At 39.8% G+C, this 18602-nt stretch overlaps 1 protein-coding gene across 1 annotated transcript in view; it reads right to left on the reverse strand.

Moving 5' to 3' along the window:
* Positions 1–18602, reverse strand: part of LOC149286621 (inactive serine/threonine-protein kinase ULK4-like) — a 274564-nt gene that overhangs the window by 246548 nt on the left and 9414 nt on the right. The window contains exons 7-15 of the mRNA XM_089493843.1: positions 18098–18173; positions 13300–13377; positions 12456–12529; positions 12295–12364; positions 8573–8669; positions 7143–7247; positions 6246–6306; positions 5952–6127; positions 4968–5014 (exon numbers count right to left, since the gene is read on the reverse strand). Coding sequence (XP_089349969.1) covers positions 4968–5014; positions 5952–6127; positions 6246–6306; positions 7143–7247; positions 8573–8669; positions 12295–12364; positions 12456–12529; positions 13300–13377; positions 18098–18173 — 784 coding nt within the window. The remainder of the gene's footprint in view (positions 1–4967; positions 5015–5951; positions 6128–6245; positions 6307–7142; positions 7248–8572; positions 8670–12294; positions 12365–12455; positions 12530–13299; positions 13378–18097; positions 18174–18602) is intronic.

Below are 18602 nucleotides of genomic sequence, written 5' to 3' on the forward strand. Positions count from 1 at the left end.
CCAAACACACACACACCAGGACAGGCCCTACCACACCAACACACCCAAACACACACACCTTGACAGGCCCTACCACACCGACACCCTGAAACACACACAACAGGACAGGCTCTACCACACCGACACACCCAAACACACACCAAGACAGGCTCCACCACACCGACACATCCAAACACATATCAGGAAAGGCTCTGCAACACCGACACCCAGACACACACACCAGGACAGGCTCTGCCACACAGACACCCAAATACATGATACATGATTATAAGACGACCCCCCAAAACCTGAATATTAATTTAGGAAAAAAAGAAAAAAACCTGTATATAAGACCCTATTAGTCTTCCGGCTGCCCGGCCACTGGACCGGCCGGCCCACCGGGAAATTTCCCGGTATCCCAGTGGGCCAGTCCGGCCCTGGTTTCAATGCATTTTTAACAAAACAAATAATCAGGCAAAATTTTTGGAACAAAAATAAAAAAAAAAAAGCTAACCCAAACTACATTTCAGTTTCCAGAGACAACGCAAGCAAAACTAATCAGCCCCAAAGACGCGGCTGTCAGACTGATTTGAAATGGGGACGAGCAGAATATATCCTGACCCGACCTGAAAATACGATTGCCCTTTGGATGCACCATCTTTAAATTTAATTGGCATAACCATGGATGACCTCATTTGTGTAACCCTTTTGAAGATTATTTCTGCATCTGCCACCACACGCTCCCTTGGTAATTAATTTTACATCTTCGCAGCCCATATAGTTAAATGGAAAAAAAATCCTTCCTTGCATTGAAGGTGAAGCCTTTTTATATACCTATCTCCATCGACTGGTGTAGAGGCTGTTGCATTATTATTTTTTAATTGATGCGTATAATATCTACATATCTGGGTAGAGTGTTAAAATATACATTTATTTTTCCCAGAATAAAGAACGGCATTGAAATTACAGTTAAAATTATCCAAAATATATATCAATTAGCACAGGTTCCCTGGGCTGCATTAGAAGGGCTGTGCTCCTTTTAGATGCTGTGCTCCAGTATATGACGTTATATCCCAGCGCTCCATATGTCTTAAACTTACGGCACGCCTTTTAATGCAGATGTGGAGGTTAAATACATTTCTGCCAGCAACAATAAAAACAGTGTTAATTTGTATTTAACAATATAAGGGCCAGGGAAAAGAAGCCTTTCAATCTTTTACGGCAAAAAAATAATGTTGCGAGTGACATCACAAAAGATGTCTATTCACTAAACTGAGTACTTGCGAGTTGGCAAGAACAGACTTGCGCAAATTGAACAAAAGTAAATTAATTAACATGCAAGTTGAAAATGTGAATTGGAAATTTAGTGGTGTCCATGGTTCTCAGGAGTGTATACAACAATCTGTTGTGGATGGGTGAAGATAGATTATTTTTATTTATCTCTTCCACAGTTTTTTTCTATCAACTTTTGCCAGCCGGCATTGTTCTTTACTCTTTCCTTTTTATTTTCTGGATGGCCCCTCCGTTTGGTCTGAAAACGGAGGACTGAATGGATCATCACTTGATGGGCCTTTAAAAGAAAAGGTTTTTCTCCCTACCTTTTCCAAGAGTGTGCTGGATGGACTTTATCCCCCGACCAGGGTGAAGTATGGGTTAATTTTTTTTTAAATATACTGTATATATTCTTTATATAAGTAAACAGCGGGTGGAGATACCTTTTTATGCCAATACACCTACCAGGTTTATCCCCCCCAAAAGACACATTGCAAAAAGGTGGGGGAATAGTAGTGGCCATCGGCGACTGACACCTCCCCCACTCCAGCTTCGTTAATCCTGCACTTCTAGGCACCTTTTAAATATATATAATTTTCTATTATTTTCAATGGATTTTTAGGGGGGCATAATATTCCAAGTTCACATTTACCTTGCACTCCCTCGCCTATAACTCCCAAATTTGTCTATGCAAACAATTCACAGATTAGTGAATCTGCAAGTTGATTTGAGGGTGTTAGCAAGTGTGGGCATATAACATCTGTTACATAACACAATGGCCTTTTTATCATGCTTCAGGAAGTAACGAATGTGTAGTCCTATTGTATTTTTTGCACAGCAACATATTTATCTACAGCACTGCCATGGAGCTGACCAATGGCAGATCCTACAGTTGCGACATGTCAACATATACTGGCACTCTACTTAATAAAGACATGCAGCTCCTGGGAACAGTGTACTATGGAGGCTGTGCCACTAAGGGTAGCTAGACATACCCTTTACAACCAGCACACTGGAGTAGTGGTGCAGCCTCATCGTCCAACAGAACAATCTGACCCCAGTATTGTGCCACCTACCCCCGGACCAGATGCCCTAGACCTAATACTAGTCAGCTTAGGCAGAGTACACACCTGTTTTTTTTTGGGGGGGGGGGTTACATTAAATACTTGTATCATCACATGTAATAGCATTTAAAGTTTGTTCAGTTCAACCAATTGCTGCCCAGAAAAATTATAATTCTTTGTCCAACGTCGCCAGTTCACACGACACCGATCACACTTGCTACAATACGTCCAGGTGTCTGCATATCATAGATCCAGCTTTTCATTAGGCAGGCAAAGTAAGAAATGAGAACGAATTGTGTTTCGTGAACAACATTTCCATCCACTTTAGGTTAAAGAGACTGTCCATTGTATCGACAAATGCAGGAGTCAATAAATGCAACACTTGCAACAGTGAAGGGGTTAATCTTTGAACCTACGAGTTAGTTATGACATTTGTTCTGGAGTTTTGGAGGAAAGAGCAACGCACCACATGACATAGTTCTCAGACTTCTGAGAACCATTCTGCTGAGACAGTATCAGTACAAGCAACCAAACAGTTTGTTCAGTTTTAATTTTTTAGCATAGGATTTAATAAATTTGACTAAAGTATGTCATAGAAATGTGTGCGTCAGTCCCTAGAGGCACTAATTAGCTGAGGTCGGAATACGGAGTACATTTAAGACAAAATGACCCAGTTAAGCAGATACAGCTAATCCATCCCAATAATGAGTACAAGTACCATGGAAAATCAGCTGGTGCCCTTGTGGATTTATGAAAATTTGTGCTATATAATCTGTGTACTTCTATTAAAGTAAACTTTCTAATCTAGAAATGGATAAAGAAAAAATATGTAAAAAGTGATATTTACCTTTTATACCTAAATGCGGCATTAGAAACAGTCTCAGTACCGTAAAATGTACTGTAATGTAAAATTGCAACCTACATACATCCTGCCAGTGCCGGTACTGTCAATGGGCAGCTCTGCTGAGCAGGACAGTAAAACACACACACTACAAAAAAATATTTTTAAAAAAGATTATGTCTGGGCTTTCAGGGGCTAACATACCTAGACACACACTCGCTAATATACCCACTCACTTCATGCTGTCAGACACATGCAACTCTTTCACCCCGTCTTCAGTTTATCTTCGCACATACTGCTGCCATGCTAGTCCCACAGGGTCACGCAATGTTACGTGACCCCCCTCCTCCTTGAAATTAGGGACATAAAAAGGTAAGCCCAGGACTCAGGGATTACCTCTGTATCTTTACTCATGGAGCATGCTGCCGTCTTTCTCTGTGGGGGCAACTGGCCCATTGCCCCCTTGGATCCACCCATGTATACATGGATGAAATGTCACCCCACCTCTGTAGTCTAAATGCGATAGCAACCTTGTGTCGAATCACAGACAAACTAGTGTCACATGTAGACTGTAGAAGTTTACATTCTAAATAATTCATTCACGTGTCCTTTCTTAAGCTGGGGCATGTCAAGGTCAGTGAATGGGACATAAGCTTTAAGGTGGAGGGTGATAACTTAAATTTAACAGGAAATAAGAAAATGTACTTTGTTTTTGTCTCTCATGGAGCGATGGTGTTTCTGAGCCAGATATCAACCTGCTTCACACAAGCAAATACTACATTGATTATAGCACCTTATTTATCTGAAATACTGCAACAGCTGCAAAAGTGCAAATTACTTTTATTATATAAATGTAAAATTCTAAATGGAAATGTAAGAAATGGGACAATGAAGAACAGATATGTACACTGTATGTATGGGCATCCTCAAAGGGAAGGTGGGGAGCACAAGGTCTCTAACATCCACCAGCTCCGTGATGTGGTCATGGATGAGTGGAAGAGGACTCCAGTGGCAACCTGTGAAGCTCTGGTGAACTCCATGCCCAAGAGGGTTAAGGCAGTGCTGGGAAATAACGGTGGCCACACAAAATATTGACATTTGGGCCTTATTTGGACACTTCCACTTAGGGGTGTACTCACTTTTGTTGCCAAGGTTTAGACATTAATGGCTGTGTGTTGAGTTATTGTTAAGGGAACAGAAACATTGACACTGTTATACAGGCTGTACACTCACTACTTTACATTGGAGCAGAGTGTCATTTCTTCAGTGTTGTCACATGAAAAGATATAATAAAACATTTACAAATATGTGAGGTGTGTACTCACTTTTCTGAGATACTGTATATATATATATATATGTGAAGGATGTTATCAGCCTGTATTTGTAGGAGGGGTCTTAATGGGGTATTTGTGTCCTTCCCGCCCACACCCACACTCAGTTCACTCTCGGTGCTCCCCTCAGTTTCTATATTCTCTCTTTCCTATCCCTCCTCATTTCCGTGATGTTAGGCCCTTTCCTACCTAAGGGGGCATGTTCGGGGTCTCGGCACTTATTTAGACCCACGATTTGTGCATGTTTTACATCTATTCTAACCCACTGGGCGTTTCACGGATATTTTACTCCACACACTACCTCTAATATAAAAAATTATACACACACACATATATGTTTGCTGCAATAAATCCAGTGGGTTTGACACAAACTGGATCCCATTGTATGCTATTCAACTATATACTTATGGCAAGAGGGAGCTGATAAACAAATACACAATGGTAAAACAAAGAAAAATAAAATGTTTGTTTATTACTTACATATCCCAGTTTGGTGCCATTCGCAGCTGCTGGATCAGAGAAGGAAACTAGAACAAAAAAGATATGAAATATACATGATAAAACCAGATAAGACAATGACGTGGATACACGTGATAACATTAAGTAACGACATAAGACAGATTACATGTTATTACTGTTATTAGCAAACATTAAGACAGTTACGCAACAGTAGATCAGCACAAGACGCATACTGGTCAAACAAGCCAGAATTGTTTAGAAATCTATTACAACCACACTGGCAGGGGTAGGGTTAATAATGTCGCTAAAGACCTAAACGTTTTCTACCAAGGGATTAATATGTTACGTGCAATTCAGCTAGTAGTCAATAGATGTCTAGAAGTTACCAGCAAATTAGTTTGATAATATGTGGCAGTGCTGTGTGGAGAAGGTGTATAAGAAACTTCACCAGTGAGCGCTCTGTCAACACATATTATATAGTGAAACATGCGCAAGACCCGCTCTGCAGAGAATTCAAGGTCTAAAGAATCTTAGAAAGGTCACCTGCCTGTAAAATCAGTTGTGTTTTAGAGGATTCACATTCACGTGCCAAATAATTTTTCCATCATGACAACCAATGGACTGGTCCAAGCAACAGGACCGTTGCATTGATTGATAAAAACCACTTATTAAATCGTTGCACCAGAATCGCTTTGTATCCATGTCCCCACTGTGGCTGTCTCTTGTGCGTAGAACACAAATGGCTACCATCATCCGCCATGCTTTCATTTGCATATCATAGATTATATTAGGATAAGAAAGGTGGAAAAACTATCATGTTTGAAAAAGGTTTATTTGGCACTAATTATGACTGATTTCACCCAAGAAATATAAACCTTGAATGAGAAAAATCAAGAAAAAGCACTCTGGTCATCATCATCTTGTAGTTTAGAGGCTAAGAGGCTTAAGCCTGTTGTTGCCTGGGACCAATAATCAAATTGTGTGTTTCTGGGAAACATTACTTACAAGCTGTGAGTTGATTAGCCTGGTGGCAATTTCTTTGTGAATGCAGAGCGTGTTTATATAGCAGAGCAAATTAAGCTTGGCTCGAGGCTGAGCCTTTTCCGCAGAGTCCATTGCCGAGAAGAGCTGATTCAAGAACGAATCCCAGTCTTGGTCTTTCAGAGATGCGAGCTTTTCAGCTGTAAATAAAAACGTATATCGTCACATGAATGACATGCCATGTACACACACAAAAAAAAAAAATACATATTTTAAATTGCAGGGCGGCTGACAACAAGATATTTCAACTACCCTTACCAGAGTGTGCAGGAAAGCTCAATGACTTTGCATCAAATCGAACCGGCGATAGCTTCATAATCTGACAAAAGAAAACATTTTCACATTCAACAGAACTATTACACAAAGAAACGTATTTTCTAACAGGCTCGTATCGCAAGGTAAATGGCTGTAACCGTGAAACATGACACAGATCCAAATGCATTTATATTACATTGCCTTGAGAGCTACATACCAGGTGTTTTGGTTGTTATTGAAGAATGGGGAGTGTGTTCTTTAGAACGCATCCCAGTTTAATACTAGGACACACAGTTAAAATAGAAATATTTTTTTCCTAATTTGCCATTATATGACATACTGCATTTACCAAATAATTAATGATTAGAGTGATCATACAGATACCCTGTGATTATAAATGATGAAATGTTAACCACACTGCTCATCATAGTCCATTTGCACGTGACAAAGACCCAGCTGAAACAGGGAACCTGCAGTCTACTCTAAAATATTATATATATATATATATATATTATATATATTATATATATATATTATATATATACACACACACACACACACACACACACACACACACACACACTAGGTCGGATCTAACTCTTCCCTCCCATCAAGCAAATATTCAAAGTTGGCCAATAAGTCCTAGTGATATTTCCCAGACCATAATAAAACGTACAGAGATGTATTCTAACCCTTGCAGCCACAAATCCTTGTTTTGGGCAAACTACGCACACATAACAAAAATGTGTTGTGAATTGTATAGCATGTGTTTGTGCTGGTTTTGGTGAAAATGCTATGCGTAATAGCGAAGGCAATGTTAGCCAAGCTGTTACGTTTTATTTAAAAACAAATATATATAAATAATACTAATAATAATAATAAAAACAGCAACTTCAGTACCTTTGGATTATCTATAATAGGTGTCACAGCAAGATCTGTATCCGTGAAGATGACGGCCTTAATTTTATGCTCTACATCCTGTTGATCAGAATAAATATTTTCTGCCTGTAAAAAAACAAAACAGTAAATTGCAATTAGATGTTGTATACATACAGTGCTTGTGTTGCATATGAACCTGGGGTTTGGAGAATGGTCTGAGTCCCAACCTCCTTCAGTTCAGCCACTGGAAGTTTATGCCAAGTTTTCCAAATAAGTTCTGGGAAACTTATGCAGCTTACAAGTCCACAAGGAGACTAATTAGGTGAAGAACACGTTTGCTAGTGCTCCCTGGACAAGAACATGCCCGCTACTAACACAGTGTCAGACATTAGATGCTGGAGGCACTCCCAGTTAGAAGTTAGGCTTTGGAAAACCTACCATGTCTTCCATACATCATGCAAATAAATATATGCATAAGTAAAGGGCTTACCTCCCTAAAACTATGCAACTCCAGAGCTGCAGTGTACCTCCTCCCCACATTATTGGGAGCGCTTTCTGGACATGCACATGTGGGAGTTGTTGGACCCACTAGAGCTCTTGCACAAGCCAGCGCTGGAGATGGCTGCCAGTGAGTACACTGCATGCTCACAGCGGTAAACATGATTTGGGCTGAATGTACCTCCTGAAAGCCAAAGAGCTGAGGACTGGGGAAATAACGCAAATGCATAGAGGAGATTCCAAATCCCTCCATGCATTTGGTTATTATGATGGCTGGAGTGTAGATCTTTAGCATGATTGCAGTTCTGAAGTATTGCTGGTACTCCATAACACAAATACATTGACATTATATTTCACAGATGAACTTTTGATTAGCTAAAGCATTAAAAGTTTTTCAAAATAACTCATAAGATGAACCAAAATGCAGCGACTATCTCAGTAGACAAATACACATTTACCATTGTTTCATGATGAAAGGGGGAGGCACCTGCTGTTTTATGACCTCTTGAAATTCTCAACCCTACACGCTAAAACTTATTATTACCTTTAGGTCCCCCATTCTTCGGATTAATTCCAATTAATCAATTTATTGCCATTAAACGTCAAAAATTATTAAATACAGCATTTCGCTTGGGCCCTGGGATTCATCACTTATCTCACTGTTGGCATTGATTAAAAATAAAAGTAGCTCAGTATGCACATGCAGCTAGCATGATATTTTTCTCTAAATGATACAAAAAATGTAAAAATATAAATATTTCTGAGGAATGTGAAACATAACATTTCTTTGTCCTCAACTGGTCCCTACCAATTAACAAATACATAAATAGAGGCTTTGTAGCTCATTAGACACAAGTTTATCCCATATCATGTTTTATTTGCATTAACACCAGTAGAAGTTTTACTTGTTCCCAAAATTATAATGACAAAGACGATGTAGCAAAAACAATTACCTTGGGAAATGCCTTCTTCTGCATCACTTCACTGGCAGGGTCAGTTATTTTTTTGTTTACTTCTACTGCAGCGCTGGCTCTAGGGGTTACACAGGAGCTATAATATACAAATTTTCAAGTAGAAAATCACCAGGAATGTATTTTAAAAAATACAATGAAAAAAATGGTAATAATCATGATCACTATATTCAAAGTGATGCTATTTTGAAGCCATTCAAACCTCTCTGCTTGGGATGTTTTAATATATACCGTATTTTCCGGCATATAAGACGACTTTTTAACCCATGAAAATCTTCTCAAAATTCGGGGGTCGTCTTATACGCCGGGTGTCATCTTATAGGGCGGGTGCTAAAACTTACCGAGCCAGACTGGAGAATCTGCGGCCAAAAAAAAACACGCCTCTTTCACCCGTCTGGCCCGCCCTTGTATCCTATTACCTCCTTCTCTGCCTCTCAGGTGAGTGAAAGAGGCACAGCGCCGCTCTTGCTGCACTAACGCTGCCCCTGGGCACTTGCCAGACCTCATCATAAGTCAGTTTTGGAAGATCTCGGCGAGGGACAGCACTAATAAAAGGTACGGTACTTTCGGAATGTGGCCAAAGCAGTCTATAACCTGATCTGAGCGGTCTAAAACGCTCAGATCAGGTGACAGACTCCCTTGAAGCAGCCCCTGCTCTCTATCACATTGCGCTACCGCTCGGATCGTCTTGGAGACAGGGAGGGCTGATATTGAAATCAAATCTGATGTTTTTTTATTTTTATTTGGCGTGCGTTGGAAGAGGGGTAGTCTTATACGGCGAGTATAGCCCAAACTCTATATTTTAACTGGAAAAGTTGGGGGTCATCTTATATGCCCAGGCATCTTATACGCCAGAAAATACGGTGTGTATGTATGTATATACACACATACATAATATATATATATATATATATATATATATATATATATATATATATACACACACACACTCAAAACATTTCAGACTAGATTTCCCCAATACGAAGTAACATAGTAACATAGTAACATAGTAACATAGTTCATAAGGTTGAAAAAAGACCAAAGTCCATCAAGTTCAACCTATATACATATTGTGTCCCTACTGTGTTGATCCAGAGGAAGGCAAAAAACCCTTATGAAGCAGATGCCAATTGCCCCATACCAGGGGGAAAATTCCTTCCCGACTCCAAATATGGCAATCAGAATAAATCCCTGGATCAACGTTCTGTCCCTATTAATCTAATATCCATAACTTGTAATATTATTGCTTTCAAGAAACACGTCCAGGCTCCTTTTGAACTCTTTTATTGAGTTTGCCATAACCACTTCCTCTGGCAGAGAGTTCCATAATCTCACCGCTCTTACTGTAAAGAACCCCCGTCTGTGCTGGTGTAGAAACCTTCTTTCCTCCAGCCGTAGAGGATGTCCCCTTGTTATAGATACAGTCCTGGGTATAAATAGGTCCTGGGAGTGATCTCTGTACTGTCCCCTTATATATTTATACATAGTTATTAAGTCCCCCCTAAGCCGTCTTTTTTCCAAACTAAATAACCCCAATTCTGATAATCTTTCTGGGTACTGTAGTCCTCCCATTCCCCTTATTACTCTGGTTGCCCGTCTTTGAACCCTCTCCAGCTCCACTATATCTTTCTTGTACACTGGTGCCCAGTACTGTACACAGTATTCCATGTGTGGTCTGACTAGTGACTTGTACAGGGGTAGAATTATTTCCTTGTCGTGGGCATCTATGCCCCTTTTGATGCACCCCATGATTTTATTTGCCTTAGCAGCAGCTGCCTGACACTGGTCGCTACAGGTAAATTTACTGTTAACTAAAACTCCTAAGTCCTTTTCCATGTCAGTCGTCCCCAGTGTTTTCCCATTTAATACATATTCCCAGCCTGGATTTTTCTTCCCCATGTGCATAACCTTACATTTATCTGTGTTGAACCTCATCTGCCACATCCCAGCCCAAGCCTCCAACCTATGCAGATCCATTTGTAATCGTGCGCTGTCCTCTATTGTGTTAACCACGTTACAGAGCTTAGTATCGTCTGCAAAGATTGATACTTTACTATGCAATCCCTCTACAAGGTCATTAATAAATATATTAAAAAGAATAGGACCCAAAACTGACCCCTGTGGTACCCCACTAGCAACAGTCACCCACTCAGAGTATGTACCATTAATAACCACCCTCTGTTTCCTATCACTGAGCCAGTTACTTACCCACATACACACATTCTCCCCCAGCCCAAGCATTCTCATTTTATGTACGAGCCTTTTATGTGGCACCGTATCAAATGCTTTGGAAAAATCAAGATATACGACATCCAGCGATTCACCCCGATCCAGTCTTGAGCTCACCTCCTCATAAAAGCTGATCAGGTTAGTTTGACAGGACCGATCCCTTGTAAACCCATGCTGATATGGAGTCATACACTTATTTTCATTGAGATACTCCAAAATAGCATCTCTTAGGAAACCCTCAAACAGTTTACACACAACAGAAGTTAAACTAACAGGCCTATAATTCCCCGGGTCACTTTTTGTCCCCTTTTTGAATATTGGCACAACATTTGCTATGCGCCAGTCCTGGGGAACAGACCCTGTCACTATAGAGTCCTTGAATATTAGAAATAGGGGTCTGTCTATTACATTACTTAACTCCCTTAGAACGCGGGGGTGAATGCCATCTGGACCTGGTGATTTGTCTATTTTGATTTTTTTTAGGCGGCACAAGAAAAAAAGCCTGAGTTTAAAGTAGTGTAATAGCAAGAGAAAATAAAATACAGAAATTATTGTTTGCATCTACAATTATTAATACATATGTTAACATAAACAAAACTTGCCACTATGCACTACATTAACATTTAAAAATCTTCTTAATGAGATTTTTCTTCCAAATGACAATATAACTCATACCATGAGTATTGTATAAAAATGTTATGATGCCTTCAATATATCATTTATTTGTCACATGCGCTCCTCTGCAACTATATTACAAAATATAAACTTAGGCTTGGGATTCTTAAAAAACACAGTAATTTACACCATGCCTGCTTTTACGAGCATTACTAGGCTACAGTTCCTTTAAGAATTAACTTTCCAAAAACAGCAAAGTTGAATGAGTATATATAATTTATATATATAATTTATAAAGGTGTTACCGACAGTGGTGCATTTAGGGTGAGGGCAGCCACAACATCCTCGCTGAAATATCAATCATATCCTGGCACTCCACCTCTTAAAGATGTGCTCCATGGATAGATTATATCATGGAGGCTATGTTGCCTAGGGAGATCTCTGACCTCCCCTACTGGCCTATTTAGTAAACTGTGTAGTGTGGATTTGATGTCCAATAGGGTGATTGGATGCTTGTTTTGCAGCAGTGGGGCTGCCATTCTCCTAGACCTGGCGCCCTTGGCCTAGTTTGCCTAGACCAGAATACGTCAATGACCATAGGCATATTTAAAAAAAAAAAAAAAAAGTTATCAGAAAGGGTCTCTCTTCTCATGAAAAGGCTCATAATTACAGCATAAACAGTAGCATATATCACCTCATATAATAATGTCAGGCTCCAAAAGAAGAAGTGTCACATCTGATAATGTAGCAGTATCTGATAATTACAGTACACGCCACTAAGTAGCAAATGTGACTTTTGGGTTTCCACGTGGAAGAATATGTATTAAAAATAAAAATACAGATGTTTTAACCTTGCTTACCTTAGAAGGAAAATGGACTCATTTGATTCTCCATCCAGGGCACTTTTAGGCCTGATATCTGCTACATTTTCTGAGTGGCAAACAAAAAAAAATGAAACAATTATGCAAATGCAAGATTCAAGGGTTATTCAATGAGAAAAGAAGTGCTTGCTGTCGCTTACCATTCATAAATGACTTGTGTTGACTTTCAACTGTTCCAAGCTCTTCATTTGTGCCATCAGGCAGTGCAGACTCACTGTTCAGCCAGGACAAAAAGAGAGGAACACTTGACTGCCACTGCCATTCACTGTGAAATATGTCACTATAACACCGGTTTTAAATAATTTTTCTTGTATCTAAGCCAGGAATCACGTAGCTGATTTAGTTTTATGCCCCGACGATGGAATGGAACAGTTCCCACTGATCGGTGCACATTCATAAACCTACTACCAGTTTGTTTCGGAATATCTGCCCAAGCCCATATCCTATGATAAAGGGTAGTAAATAGAAATATCACAAAATGGCTATATTTTTAGATTGGCACGAAGGGAGGAAAATACGCCGGCTGCCAATGACCTGCAAGCAGGGTCAGGCAGGAAGGATCAATATAGAAGTAGTTTTGGCTGATAAGTCCGGGACAGCAAGATATAGGCCAGAGAGGGCTGCAATTGGGAGCTAGATTTTTATGTTTTTATTTTGGTTTTGGTGTATTTCTTTTTTGAACCTGTAAATAATATCGCAGTTTACCAGCAGAATTTCACATTATATACTTATATGGTCTACTTTGGTAATTCCCCTAGCCTCATTATAATCTCAATCGCCAGATCCAGTATGGGTCTGTACTAAGCAGTAGATGAAAAAAATGGATATTGCTATATTAGCCCAAGAGAAAATAAAGTCTTTAGTAAATGCTAATACCTTTAATTGAACCAACATAGAAAAAGATGTAAAGTAATATAAGCTTTTGGGACCTTAGAAGTATCTAAGAGATTTGTAGTAAGCAAAAAGGAAATATATGTAACATACCTTGCTGATGAAACATAATTTACTCCAGCGAATGCATCTTTCCAAAATGCGTGGCAAAGTAAATCTTTCCAAGTCATTCTAAAGGAAAACATTCATAGATCACTAACTTTGAAACAAGGACTCCAATAATCACCAGCAAGTTTGAAACCATTCCAGTTTTACAAGCACTGACTTAATATGGTACCGCAGAATGCTTTAAACTGACAAACAGTTGTGTCAAGAGAACATCGCTAAGTAAGGATTCAATGTTGCATTTTGGATGCAGCTGGCAGCTATAAGGTATCCTATCAGAGAACTGCTTCCATGGAGAAGACAGAAGTATCAGCAGGTAAAGAGGCTTTTTTTTTTTAACTCCTAAACTCTTAAATTTGATTATTCTACAAGTCTTACATTTAATATTAATAATGTCTACATAATTGTTTGCTTAAGAGTGTAAAACGTATCACTTAATGCAAAGTCAATAAAATCCCAAATTAAGGAGTTTTGACTGTTGAAGTTTGTCCATCTAGCAGAAAAGTTGTGGTGCTAATGTTAACAATACGGTCTACAGAAAGGGAAAGTGCAGTTCAAGAAACCCACCACTGTGTGGCGCTTGTGTCTATGTATCCATATATATATATTCTCTAAACTGAGCTTGTAGACAGGGAAGAGTTGAGAAACATTGAAGCATAAACCATAACAGTGTATGAAGACATTGTTTATTTACTTGAAATTAAAATTCTTGTCATTTTTTTAATAAAAAAAAAAAAAAAAAAAAAAAAAAAAAAAAAGGTTTCCCGGCTTTCCCCTCTACCTAGCTGTTCCCCTAGCAGTGGCATCGCTACAGGGGGGCAATTGCCCCCCCTAGGTTAATCCTTGCCCGCCCTGTTGCCCCCTGCCGAATTTGGAATAAAGTCGCAATGCGACTTGAAATCCCGTCTTTTTTTTATTTATTTTTTTAATGCGGAGGAGAGAGAGGGTGCAACAGATCTCACGTGGGCCGCACCTCGAGCCTTGCTACTTACCTGTGGGAGGGTCTTCTGTACTGCATAGAGGAAGCGGAACCTAGCAGAGTTCACGTGACATCACATGACTTTGCTCCAGTCCTGCTTCCTCTGTGCAGTACCAGAGAACTCAGAGGGAGGCCGCGCCCTCTGCTGAAGTCTGTGAGCGGCATTGAGAAGCTGCAGTGCAGGTAGGGGGGTGGGGAGGGTGTTTGAATGAGTATGCGTGATTGAGGGAATTAATATGTGAATGAATGAGTGTGTGTGTGATAGCATGGATGTGTAAGTGCTGGAACCTAGGCATGATGGGACTGTGATTGCCGTTAGCAATCACACTCCTATCATGCCAAGTCAGCCAGTACATGCTGAAACCTAGCTAGCTGCCCCCCTTGTGTATTGATGCTGCCAGCAGTATGGGGTCTGCACATCACTTACAGCCACCCTGTACCAGCATGTACTGGCTGACTTGGCATGATAGGAGTGTGATTGCTAACAGCAATCACAGTCCCATCATGCCTAGGTTCCAGCATTTACTGGTTGGATGTGTAAGTGCTGGAACCTAGGCATGATGGGACTGTGATTGCTGTTAGCAATCACACTCCTATCATGCCAAGTCAGCCAGTACATGCTGAAACCTAGCTAGCTGCCCCCCTTGCCAGCAGTATGGGGTCTACACATCACTTACAGCCACCCTGTACCAACATGTACTGGCTGGCCTGGCATGATAGGAGAGTGATTGCCAACAGCAATCACAGCAAGCACAGTCCCATCATGCCTAGGTACCAGCATTTACTGGTTGCCTGGGTATGATAGGAGTGTGATTGCTGTGTGGGCAGTGTGGACGCCAGGGCTGGCTTTGGGGTGTGCAACCTGTGCCTGTAATTTAGGGGGTTTTAAATATACCTTTTAATGATGTGTTTTTATGTGAATTCCAATTGATCTATACCTGCAAAGCTGGGTTTTTGCGTTATTCTGAAGATCCATATCTATATATTTCCATACATTATTTATGTATACCTGCAAATACAGTGTTTGTATGTCTTATTCAGTTGATTAATACCTGCAATGCTGTTTCCATGTATTTATTTGATCTATACCTGCAATGCTACATTTCATATACTATTGTATACCTGCAAATACAGGATTTGTATGTCTGATTCTGTTTATTTGATATATACCTTCAGTGCTGAGATCACAAGTGAATTTCAGTTGATCTATACATGCAAAGTTTGGTTTGTGTGTTAATGTGTTGATCTATACCTGCTATCGGCAACTGGGGCTAATATTAATATATATGGGCAGCAGGGGCATCAATACACAAGGGGCAAAAACACTAAGGGGGGTATAAACGACAATGCAGTGTGAAAAATCCATCCTGATGTAGACGTCTGTGACGTAGACGTCTGTGACGTAGATTGTGTCCTGCTGTTTGCGTGTTTTTGGTTATCGGTGTAGCAGAGCCTGTTCTCGGGTGTGTGTATAGGTGTTAGTGTGGCAGAGCCTGTCCTGGTGTGTGTTTGGGTGTCAGTGTTTCAGAGCCTGTCCTGGTGTGTGTGTGTGTGTTTGGATGTGGGTGTGGCAGAGCCTGTCCTGGTGTGTGTGGGTGTTTGGTGGTCGGTGTGGCAGAGCCTGTCCTGGTGTGTGTGTCTGGGTGTCGGTGTGACAGAGCCTGTGTTGGTGTGTGTGTTTGGTCATCTGTTTCTTGGCACTTAACTTACAGTAGGAATTATTTAATTTATATTTATCCAGAGATAAAATGCCCTCCTGAAGTTGTAGTGACTTCAGGGGACAAAACGTTCAAGGCCCTGAAATCATTTAGTGGAAAAGTTATTTATTGTGTTATAATATTTATTTCAAGGATTAGTCGCACTCAATTGTGGCTTCAGGCTTCCCATGATCAAGTATTATTTTAGCCCAATAACAAAAGTAGAATTCCATAGCACATTACTTTTGGAAATTATGAATGCCCCCCCCAGTTTGACTGTGGTATCTTGTGTGCCCCCCCTATATATTGTTTCTAGAGTCGCCACTGTCCCCTAGCCAACAGCAGAGATGGTGTGTGGTGGGGTTTAATGTAGAAGCCTTCAGCTAGGGGAGGATACTTTAAGGAGCACATGAATATGTACCCTCCATGCCAAATTTGTTAATAAAGAATAAAAGGTATTTATCATTTGCTAAAACAAACTCAAGAGACAGCGCTTAAGGTAAATCTGAAAATATCTTAATACAAAAAACACATACATAATATAATGAATATAAAATAAAAACACCAATAAATAATATAAAAAAAATATTAGTGTAACAACTATATATAAACAATCCAAAATGTTAAAATAAATCAAAATGGTAAAAGAAAGTCTTTCTGTCCCAACAAGGGATAATATTTCGGCACTAAATAGGCAAGAAAGAGAATACTTACCACTGAGAAAACTGTGCCTGGCTGGATTATATATACTTGTTAATATTGTTTATATTTTATTGTGTATTATTTATTGTTTTTTTTATTTTACATGCATTATATTATGTATGTGTTTTGTATCTATTAAGATATTTATTTTTATATTTAAATTAAGCGCCGTCTCTTGAGTTTGTTTTTGTCTTATTAGGTTTTCCCTATTTCTTTGGGAGTCTGTTATCAAGATTAGCTGCTTTGTATTGCATTTGTTACCATCCATTGTTTCTATTAAAGCCCAATATCCTGTTCTCTGTATATGGTTGGTAAATATTATTTTTCATATACTATTCACATATATTTATTGTTATGGGCCTATATCCCCTTTTCTATATATGGTAGGTAAATATTACGGATATTAATTGCCATATACTATTCACATATATTTATTTAGTGGTGTGGGGCTATATATTTTTTTCCCCACAAATCAAGCGCTGTATTTTTTGTTTTTTGCTTTTATTTATCATGTGGTTGTATGGTGTATTACAATGTAACCAGATAATAAATAAAACACAGATACAATTTCTTTGGATGAACGAAAGGCCGTGGTCTTTTATTTAGCTTATAACAAATTTACCATATAAACACTCAACCAATAACTTAGTATCAACTTCATAAATAACCACAACTCTTGGCCCAAACCACAGAGTAAATAAATTAAAACAAGGCCAACTGCCCCAAAGCCGGTCGGCCTACCACTGAAACAACCCCTATGTTCACTCTCTTTACAGAAAGCAACTTAACCCCAATAAAAGCCACGACATGAAATATACCTTTTTTTTTTTTTTTTTTTTTTTTTAAATAAAATAGAAAAATACATATACGTAAAATAAAAAAGGGGAGGGGGGGGCGGGCTACAATTCAGCAGCTCTTCCATGCTGCCCCCCGAAGCCTTGCTGAAAACCGCCGCTCACCAGACGCAATAAAGGTCAGTGCAGTCGGTTAACGCAGCCTGGGGTAGTGAAACGCACGCCTCAGGAACAGCGCTTATATAGGGCAAAATCCCGCCCAAACCATAGTGCGAGCTGTCCGCGAGCGCAACAAAAAAGCAGCAGCGCGAGGCAAACTAAGCGGCGCGAGGCAAACTAAGCGGCGCGAGGCAAACTAAGCGGCGCGAGCCGCCACCAGAACATTCTTTTCAAAAAAGGCGGGCAAAACTGAGCGGCGCGAGTGCGTGCAAAACACAAACCAGGCTGTCCTTTGCCTGACCCCTGCAGACTTAACCCCTTCACATCCTTAGCTTCCCCAACAACCACATGTAACCCTGTGCTACTTACACAGGGTTTTTTCATTTTCTGACATATACCTTCCTTACAGTTAGAGTGACCTGCTGAAGGATTATCTAAAACCAGAATATACCTACCGCTTGAGAGGATCTTTCTGAAGTAAGGCATTAAGTAAATCAAGGAAGTCGGCTGATGGCTTGGCAGCTGATGGCCCTAGAAATATAGTGTGACAAACAAACAGTCAGGGGTGTAAAAAGTTGAACACTGATAAAGAAGAACCGACTTTCAAACAAACCGAGGAAAGGTTAACTTTGCTGCAGACCTCCAGCCCTTCGAAGACTGCAAACAGGCCAGGAATTCTGTATAACATTATCTGAAAGCAAGTGGTTTTAAGAAAATGTAAATGAGCTACCTATGGGATATTAAGGATTGTGGAGGTTTTGAGGACTGGAGTAGCGCAAACCTGACCAAGTGTATTACTCCGCTACTAAGAAGGCTAAATTATCACTCTGAAAAAGAAAAAAAAAAAACAACCCCAAACACCATAAAACATGACAAATTCTCTACAATAGTAATGTTGCAGGGATGTTTTAGGCTTCTTCGGCAGCTCTATCATCCACCTAATCTCTGGCTAGATGAACA

Source organism: Sceloporus occidentalis, unplaced genomic scaffold, assembly GCF_023333645.1.
Source record: "Sceloporus occidentalis isolate IW3139 unplaced genomic scaffold, rSceOcc1.0.p SCAF_67, whole genome shotgun sequence".
In the NCBI taxonomy this organism is placed as follows: domain Eukaryota; kingdom Metazoa; phylum Chordata; class Lepidosauria; order Squamata; family Phrynosomatidae; genus Sceloporus; species Sceloporus occidentalis.